A 10,197-nucleotide genomic window follows, 5' to 3' on the forward strand; every position below is an offset into this window, starting at 1 on the left:
TCTCATGTAAAAACACATTGCTTGCTGGAAACTGTTTTGAATTGTGCTGCGCCCACAGACTCAGACACTGAGCTATTCACTGCAGCACATATATTACCCCATATTAAGACCGCCTCTTTTTAATTAATAAAAGGAGCAGAGGGGAAACAGAGTGTTGGATGACCTTGGTGCGCTAAAAGTGACGATCTCCCCTTTTGCAAAAGATGAGATCTGACTCTGCTTGTGTTCTGCTCCTATCTCAGTATGGTGCATGTCTAATTAGGAATATCTGTAATTCTACTGGATAACCTGAACATCTCTCTCTCTCTCTCTCTCTTATCCATACATATATATGAGAGAGAGAGAGAGAGAGAGAGAGAGAGAGAGAGAGAGAGAGAGAGAGAGAGAGATGTATATGTATATGGTCTAATACATAGCATAGCACTGTTGGGGGTAAGTGCGCATACGTGTGGTGGCATGTGGTTCGATGAACTGTTCACCCAGAAGTGGGTGCCTGAAAGGTAAATCGATGTGAATCGGAATGTTGCCAGCTAATGAGCTTTAAATAATGTTGATGAATTATGAAACCTCTGCCGTTAGCCTCTCCCCCACGGACGGCATCATGGACAGACGCTTTTTCGGGTTCGGATTTTATTTTTAAAACAATCACATGAAATGCAATGGATTACATTCATTTTCTGAATTATGTTTCTTTTAACTTCAAGGGGTATGAATATTTTTGCAATATACAGCATATAGAGTACATGTGCATCAACAATTACACCATGAATACATTAGTCACTGCGTGGCAAACTTCATTTTGATCTGATCCAGTACATTCAGAAATTTTATTTAACAAACATGCAGTAGTAAATACACTACTAACTCTATATGTAGTGGTGTGTGATTTCTGTTGTCTGTTCTGTTGGGGATCCTTTGGTTTTGTTCCTATCATTGGTAATGACTGTGATAAATACTCTAACGCGGATACAAGACAAATATAGAAGATAAACAACACAATAGCAAATGTACTTTCAACAACAAGTGAACAAGGGAATCCTTTCAGACGCATTGTGACTATATTAATACTGTAAGACCACACACTTGTTCAAACAGTAATTATACACTGCAGTGTTCATGTTTACAACTAATCAATGTCGTTGGTCAAAAGTCAAATGATCGCAGTTTGCTTCACAATGACAAGTTTTGTTGGAAAATTTGCAGCAGCAGCAAAATACTGTAAACATTGTTCAGACTGCACACTATGATAACATACATAGTACAGCAGCTACAAAGAAAAAACACTATAATAAATATATTGTTTGTGTAATGAGCATCATCTATCTGAAGTAGAATTTTAAAATCAGCTCTTTTATTGTGTGTACGTATATATATATATATATAGAGAGAGAGAGAGAGAGAGAGAGAGAGAGAGAGAGAGAGAGAGAGAGAGAGAGAGAGAGAGAGAGATATACACACGCCTCTGGCGGCCCGGCTCTGGCCTTCCTGTGTGCCGTTTGCATGTTCTCCCCATGCATGGGGGCCTGCATGGGTTTCCTCCGGGCACTCCGGTTTCCTCCCACATCCCAAAAACATGCATGGCAGGATAATTGAACACTCAAAATTGTCCCTAGGTGTGAGTGTGAGCGCGGATGGTTGTTCGTCTCTGTGTGCTCTGTGATTCACTAGCAACCGGTTCAGGGTGTCTCCCGCCTACTGCCCGAAGCCGGCTGGGATGCACTCCAGCACCCCCCACGGCCCTTGTGAGGATAAGCGGATCGGAAAAAGTATGTATGTATATCTGCCTCCCTGTGTGGAGTTTGCATGGTCTCCTTGCGTGGGTTTTCTCCGGGTACTCCGGTTTCCTCCCACATTCCAAAAACATGCATGGCAGGCTGATTGAACACTCTAAATTGTCCCTAGGTGTGAGTATGAGCGTGGATGGTTGTTTGTGTGTGCCCTGCGATTGGCTGGTTCAGGGTGTCCCCGCCTACTGCCTGAAGACGGTTGGGATGCGCTCCAGCATATATATATATCTCTTTAAACCAGCCCGATTAGCCAGCCTTTTCTTCAATAAACCCCTTATATTGGCATTGTTTGATGTTTCTTTTTAGTGGCAACAAATATGGGACATTGAGCTAATGAGCTAACTGATGTGCAGATGTGGGATCCAACTTGTTTATTCATATCTAAATTTAAATCCTCTCCTCAGATCCCTCCTTCCGAAAATACTATGCTCTCCTTTTCCCCCTTATACCTAGGGGCAATTTAGAGTGCTCTATTAACCTGCCATGCATGTTTTGACATGTGAGAGGAAACCGAAGTTGCCGGAGAAAACACGCAAATAGTCATTTCAGTTTAACTCGAAAGTTCTTAAGAGAACATGCAAATTCCACACGTGTAGGACAGCTGAAATTTGAAAATGTTCATCTCTGAACTGGGTGGCAGATGTGCTAATCAGCCATTCACTGTGCCACAATGTTTAATATAAAAATGGTTTGATCCATTTTAGCTGAACACATAATGAACAAGCCGCTGATGGTGTAGTGGTACACTCAGCGGACTTGTGTGGGGGCAGCGTGGGATCGATTCCCACTCAGTGATGTTGTGGATATAGTGTGAATGGTCATTTGTCTTTATATGTTGTCTATATGCGGTTGACTAGCAACCGGTTCAAGGTGCCCCCGCCTACTGCCCGAAGACAGCTGGGATAGGCTGCAGCAACTCCCCATGACCCTGTTCAGTGTAAGCGGTGTTGAAAATGGATCAACATTCTCATTTATTGTTCAATGAATAATGAACTCATGTTCTTGGATGTGTTTTTTCCCCTTACTTTCCTATACAAAGAGTCGTGTTATGGTACCTTCAGAGTGGACTCCGGACTGTTCATGATAGCCACATTGGAATGTACTGCATTTTTATTTATTTTAGTTTTATACATATTGAGTTGGTGAATTGCTGAAAACATCTACCTCACAGTTTAGAAGTCCTGGGATAAAACCCTAAATCCCAGTACTCTAGCTTCCTTCCACAATCCCAAAGTGTGCATTTGGTTCACTGAAGGCCAATTGTCCATACATCCATCATCCATCATTTGAAACCGCTTCCCCTCACAAAGGACGCGGGCATGCTGGAGCCTATCCTGGTTGACTTTGGGCAGTTGGCAGGGTCTACCCTGAACTCACTGTCAGCCCATCACAGGGCACACATAATCAAAAAAACATTCGCACACACCGGAGTACCCAGAGAAAACCCACACAGGCACGAGGGGAACATACAAACTCCCCACAGGAAAGCAGGGGCCAGAATCTAACCGATGACTTCTGAACTGTGAGGCAGACGTGCTAACCAGTCAAACACCGGTCCCCTCAGACCAATTGTTCTTATTTGCAAATATGAGTATTATGGTTGTTAGGAGGATAAGTGGCATAGAAAATACCTAGAAATATAGAAAATAATTATGACAGCTTTAAATTTTTATTAAAGACAAATTCAAAAAAAGTTTAAGTAAAAATATTCTGGTTAAACTGTGTATTGAAGCCAACTTAATATTTTTAACTTCGGCCCCCTTGAAATCATTCGTTTGCGTGACTCTATGAAATTCAAAGAGAAGAAGTAAAATTAATACATAAATAAATAAATATCAGGTTGCATTAAATAAATTATTTACATAGTCAAATATAAAGTGCGACAGATTGCGTCATTTTTTTCAAGATCATCCAATGTTTTATTTTGGTTAGTTAGGTGTATCTTAAGTGAATTCAGTTATCCCATGCGTGATGCAGTGAAACCGACAGTGGGCTGTCCTTTTGCAACGCCTTACTGCAACTGCCTTTCTTTTTGATTGTTGCCATTTCTATCCCTGGATTTCCTTGATGCGAAGCACCCCTCCCTGCCACGGCCTCCACACAGTCCTCCCTAGTACTCCTGTTCAGCTCATGTTTGTCAGTGTTGAACTTCTGATTGTGGACTCGATTTCTCACGCCAAATAACAGCTGGTTGTTGTAGCCACCGTTATTTTTGCAGTTGGTACCATCGACAATTACTTGCACGGACCTCCGACTCCTAAGACATGTGGTCATCCTCCTCCACACTCGCCACTGCACTAGCCTTGAAAAGGCTGAGGAATTGCACACCGCCTGGAATCCTTTTTTAAAATTGTCATTGTAATAGCCATAGATTATGGGGTTAATGCTGGAATTGGCAAAAGCCAGCCAGTGAGCAAAGGGAAAGATATAGCTGTTCAATAGATCCAGTTGGTCCATTTCCAAGCCTGCATAGTCTGTCATCATCATGAGAGTCCAGAGTGGTAACCATGACAACATGAAAAGCAAGGTCACAAGGACCAGCATCTTTATCGCCCGAATTTTTTTCTGTGAGAACACTGTCTTGCCCTGTCTCCTATCGCTGCCATGGATGTTGGCTTCCCTTGGCATTTCAGTAGCAACCACGGATGAACAGAGTTTGGCACCAATGGTACCATACATAAGTGTGATGACCGTCAGTGGAACCAGGTAGATATGAGTAAAAAGAACTGCAGTGTAAACCTTTGTCATCTTTGGGTTGGCAAAGTTTTCATAGCAGGTGGAGAGGGGTAGTGTGTGGTTGAAGTCAGCATCATCATTGTAGACCATGTAGTGCAAAGGGATTTCCTCCACAGTCAATGCAACTGCAGCTGGACACATGATCGCCATTGCAAGTAGCCAAATAAAAACAATGGCTAACTTGGCAGTCACGACGGTTGTCTTGTTGTGTAGGTACACGATGCACCGACACCTGTTGGGGGGGACAAGTAGTGGGTGTCACAGAAAGGCAAATCCAAAAAGGCATGTAAAGAAGTCCGATTAACGCTCTGTTTTTGCGCTTTTTGTGTGAATTTTGTTTTCCATCACATTTGGGAGTGACAGGTTATAAAGGTGTTGCGATTTGATCACTTTGTTTTCTCTTTGCTTTTTCTTTTTGCTGTAACACACTAAGGCAGGGGTGGCCAACCAGTCAGAGACTGGCACCAATGAGCCAATTTTTTTACTGTGTTACTGCAAAGTCTCACACACACACACACACACACACACACACACACACACACACACACACACACTTTTTTTGCCCAAAGATCGACTTTTGGAGCAACCAACCTCCCACGATTGACCCGATCGCACACGTGCAAGCATATGAACACACACACACACACACACACACACACACACACACACACACAAGCACACGACTATGCACTCGCGCACATATACATGCACGCCACTGAGCGCCCGAACATGAATGAAACCTAAAGACACAAACACACAAATCTTTTTTTTTACCCCCCATTTCCTCCTCCCACCGCTCGCGGTCGACTTGGGACCAGCCTGCTGGCTCTTGGTCGATTGCGATCGACGTATTGGGCAGCCCTGCCTTAAAAACAGAGGTAATTCGCTGACTAACTTAGCACTTAGCGCCATTGTCTGCGCTTGAGCGGTGATTCAGCCGTCTGATTGGTTACCCTGTATGTCAATCAAGTAACGGGATTGGTGATAGGCTGACGTAGTACGTTCTCTGTATTAAGCACCGTTGTTTTAATGGCAGCGCCATCGCCGAGGCGTTTTTGACAATTGTCGTGTGAAAGCCCGGTAGCCGCATTGAACCAGCCAAGGAGCCACAGGCGGCTCGCGAGCCGCGGGGTGGCCACCCCTGCACTAAGGCATTATCAATTAATCCTGTTTCAATTTGAGGTTTTTTTTTTTTTTTTTTTTTTGTAAATAAATATTTTTGGTGAAAACTCTGGTTTGTGAAATCCCCATTCCGTCCGGAACTTTTCCAGAAACTTGACACCATCTATCTAAAGGCTTTTGGTTACTCTGCACTCTCAGCCTGGAATCACTTGCAGAAAGACAAAAATCTCTCGGAACTGGTATGCTTAAAGGTTTTTATCGAAATAAAAATAAAAAATGTAAGGCGTGGGAGCAGTTTCTATCGAATGTTGATTTTTTTTTTTTTTTTTTTTTTTTAAAGCTTGGAGGTTTGAACGAAAATAATAGACAAAACAAACCTTTCGACAGCGATCGCCACCAATGTGAAGACTGACGCAGAAACAGACACACCCTGCACAAAACCACTCAGTTTGCAGACAAGGTTGGAAAAGGGCCAACCTGCAAAAAAAAGACTTAAAATAGTATATAAAAAGTTCAGTAAAATGTTTTCCCATGATGTCCATTGATGAAGTTAACATGAATAACAGTGTGATCGGAAGAATAGACAGACAGTGTTGTTTTCCATCACTCCTCCCAAAAATTAATTGTCAAACACAGTGGTACCAACTTTTTTCCACCGTGAACCAGTTCAGATAAGTCCATATCCTTGCCTACCCTTCAAGAAGGTCCCATGGTGTTGTCTTTGAAAAGCAGGTTTCTTTTTCTTCTTGGAAATCAGCTTTTGTGTTAAATTCTCACTGAGCTTTTTCCACATTGCAACGAAACTTTCCAAATACGTCTGTTTATTTTATTCATATTGCTATCGTGTGCTTTTTTTATATACAGTTCAGTTTCGCTGCCCTTATTTTACCTGTGTGTGTTTTTAATGCCCTGCATGTGTGCACTGTGGTTGAGAGGAAAGAAATTTCATCTGTGCTGTATGTTGTACATAGACTCTATGTACAACATACAAATATGCTCTATGTCACAGAGCATATTTGACAATAAAGCTGACTTGACTTGACTTGTGGATTTCATAATATTAACTCTAAGGTGAACCCAACATACTGCTGTTTTCATTCAGTTACTTATTTCTCAACACATGCACAAAATGTGTCAATGATTTCGAGCAACAACCTAGCGTATATTCAGACAATTGTGCCAATGTCATTAACTTGCTCGGCGAAGAGCAACGAGGTGGGCCAATTCCTTGTGGGAGTCAAAGTCAGAAACATTGGAATCATTTGCTTCTTTTTCTGAGGAGATGCGTAAAGTCTTTGATCAGCCCTTCATCAATCATTCTTCAGGCAAACAGCTAATGAATGTCCTTACGTCAGGGTTCTCAGTCAGCTGGAAAGGATGCCATCGAGTTCAGGATTTTAGCCTCTGAAATTGGATGGACCCTACTCCAACACACCTGATTCAATTGATCATGATCGTTTCAGGCTGCTACAGAGATTGCTGATGAGCTGGTCGTTTGAATCAGGTGTGTTGAAGTCGGGAGAGATCTAGAATAGGTAGGATATGGCTTTCGAGGAACCCGAGTTCCCTACCCCTGCCTTAGGTGGATGAGGATGAGGAGAGAGGAGCGTCGGCGTGGAGTGCGAATGCATGTTTGGAACTGAGAGTCACCGCTTGGAATTGAGGCGGATTTACATGGGACAGGAGAAGTGAACCAATCTCTTTTTTTGTCAATGCACGCGACAGCTTCTTGTTTACTTTCACCCGTAGCTTGTAGCAAACGTGTGGGACATCATGCACGTTTTGAGCATCATGTCTCTGATCCACTGGTGAAAGGACACTTTCATTCTCTCCTATGTCACCTACAACTACTTAAAATAACAAGAGGTACGCCGGAATAGTGGTTAGGATTGTACTAGATGAAATGAGCTATGCTGTGTCCCCAACAGCCAGTGGGGTCACAGAATGCAGACCACAATGATTGAGTCCATTCAATTGAGTTTGGATCTTCTCATTGCAGTGGAATAAAAAGCACAATAAAATACTGTACATATTTTCATTGCTTCAGCGAGCAGCATTGGCAGTACACTGATGGAATTTCTTGTTTTCAATGTCAAACTATTTTTTTTTCAATATCTGTCTAAAGGTGACGGTAATGCATCTTTCATTTTCAACAAATGCAGAGCAGTCTTCAATTCAATTCATGTACAAGTTTATAGTCAAATGTGCTCTGTGTGAATATGAAATTTCTTCCCTCTCAACCAGACTTGATTCTTTTTGCAGTCACTGATTCATTGTGAAATGTTAATCCCATATAACTTTTCATTCGAGATCATCCATCAAAGAAATGCAGTAGTTGAAACTGTTTGATGCTTGAGGTCTTTGCTTTGATTAGTTTTATATTATATACTGTCAGGCAGGTTGTCTCAAAGTACACAAAAAGCTTACGACATAGTGGTGATTTTTGCAGAAAACCCATGAAAACATGTCTCGTAATTGGAGAGAGCCTGGAGACATATTATTACAGAATCTGATTGTTTTGGACTGCGAGCGAGCTGAATCGAAATGCAGTCACACAAGTCTTGTTTTCTTCAACTGTGAATGAGGTTCACCATCTTACATTGATATTGTAATGATTCAGTGTGTCATTATTGTTCTTACATGGTTTTTGTGGTACAATATATACAATATACTATGTTTGTAGGAATTCTGCTTGGAGGATTTTTTTAATGAAGTACTCTGTGTTTTGCATGCATATATACTGTACATATACAGGTATATATCTATATATATAATGTATATGTTACTTGGTTGTGTGCAGAATAATTGAGAGCAAATATACTCTTGACTGTTACAATTCAGCTTGTTCTAGATAAGAGGTTTTTGTCATTTTAGCCTTAAACAAGTGTGTAGAGCTGCCCAACGATATGTTTGTAAAAACTCACTCCTCTCAGCTCTCAGATGTTGCGGGCACTCTGCTTCTCAGCTATTTTATTTTTTTACAAAATGCACTAAGGAGTGGCACCCAAATTTCGTCGTATGCAATACAATGACAATAAAGGCGATTCTGATTCTGATTCTAATGGCGAGGCGGTGGCACGGGTTTGAACCACAAGTGGCTGGAGTCCAGCCGCTGGACGATGCATGAACATCATCAATTATTAACGTGCCATTTTTTTTTTTTTTTACTTTGGGCAACTGCCCCTCCAAAGGTCACTGCATGCCCTTGTATACTGTACCCTCTACAGGTATATGGTGCATGCATTCACAGCCCACACATGCCTGCCAAGTGTTTGCCCAAGGACACCTCTGGAGTGTTCAAGATATTGACCAGCATCTCTTCACCCGTTCTCTCTTTCCATATCTTGTTCTTTAGCAAGATTCAGACTCCCAACCATCTGGTTCCCAATCCAAGTCCTTAAGAGTGGAGCTACTGCACCCACAACAGACCAAAAATATGGAAATTGGAATTAGCTCCTGGAGAGAAGCTAGTGTGCATCGTGAACTGTCTTTGAAAATGACACATAAAAAAATGTTTAAGCACCTTCAGTATTGCATAGATATTACCTGTAATGAGGTTGTCCACAAGTGTTGTCGGGATGCAGAAGATACCCACCAGGAGGTCACTGACAGCCAGGTTTAAGATGAAGAGGTTAGTGACTGTGCGCATATGTCGGCTTCCCAGGACAATCAGGCACACCAGAATATTCCCCACCATACACAGCAAGAAGATGAAGAGGTATGACAGGATATAGCTTGTAGCCACATAAAAGGAATGTTGGTAATAGGGGAATAACGTAATTTTCATGGACTCTTGGCTGGATTGAGAGGTTGTGTTATTTGTTGCAATTCCCATCTCCACCATTTCAGCTTGCAGGTTGTCCAGCATTTCCATTCTTTCCTGGAGAATAGAAATAGATAAGGAGAAGAATAAGACAAACTAAAATAAACAGATTTAAAACCCGGTCTGTATTGGGGCCAGGAACTCATTTGATCTGGATCCACCCTGACCTCAAGTGGAAAGTGCAATAATTGTATGGCATGAATTGAATATCGACACAGATAACCGCTTGAATATACCCAGGACGAGGTGGATGAAGTGGCTTGGGAGAGGGAAGTCTCAATGAGTTTAAAAACTCGACATATATATATAGACGCGCTGATCAGAAAAGTATGAGTCCGATTATGCATTTAGAGAGTCCCAAATTTCGAATTCTGAAATGGTCTACTTATTCAATTGCATATGATTATCACACAAACACAAACATATACATACAATTATAAACAAATGCTGCAAAAATTTAAATAATTCAGGAGCAGGCCTGAGGATTTCGGAAATTCACGGGAACCGTTTTTCGGTTCCGTCGGATTACCCAATGGGAAACCACGGTAACTAATGTTGGTTTCTGTAAACGTTCATCATGGGAACCCATTTTTCTATTTTGACTGATATTCATAATCAAGAATTCTGAAACTCAAAAGTACAATGTTTCAAGGGTAAATGTTTGAAAACTATGCATGAACAAGGAACATTACATCAGCGGCTATATACTCCAGGTTTATTCAAAAAAAT

At 41.6% G+C, this 10,197-nt stretch overlaps 1 protein-coding gene across 1 annotated transcript; it reads right to left on the minus strand.

The window, feature by feature from the left end:
• Nucleotides 1-3,384: 3,384 nt before the first annotated feature.
• Nucleotides 3,385-9,521, minus strand: npffr1l2 (neuropeptide FF receptor 1 like 2). The gene is made up of 3 exons (XM_019885099.1): nucleotides 9,192-9,521; nucleotides 6,023-6,122; nucleotides 3,385-4,755 (listed from the first exon to the last, which is right to left on the minus strand). Exons 1-3 carry the CDS (start codon nucleotides 9,517-9,519, stop codon nucleotides 3,741-3,743), a joined length of 1,443 nt encoding a protein of 480 aa, XP_019740658.1. The 5' UTR covers nucleotides 9,520-9,521; the 3' UTR covers nucleotides 3,385-3,740.
• Between the last annotated feature and the right edge of the window lie 676 nt (nucleotides 9,522-10,197).

Source organism: Hippocampus comes, unplaced genomic scaffold (genome assembly GCF_001891065.2).
Source record: "Hippocampus comes isolate QL1 unplaced genomic scaffold, H_comes_QL1_v1.1 scaffold45, whole genome shotgun sequence".
NCBI classification, from domain to species: Eukaryota; Metazoa; Chordata; class Actinopteri; order Syngnathiformes; family Syngnathidae; genus Hippocampus; species Hippocampus comes.

Excerpts from the sequence above, each read along its gene's own strand:
- npffr1l2 (XM_019885099.1), bottom strand. The coding sequence starts at position 9,519 with ATGGAAATGCTGGACAACCTGCAAGCTGAAATGGTGGAGATGGGAATT. Across the intron at positions 6,123-9,191 it reads TGTGGACAACCTCATTACAG|GTTGGCCCTTTTCCAACCTT; the intron begins GTAATATCTATG and ends TTTTTTTTGCAG. Across the intron at positions 4,756-6,022 it reads GTGGCGATCGCTGTCGAAAG|GTGTCGGTGCATCGTGTACC; the intron begins GTTTGTTTTGTC and ends CCCCCCCAACAG.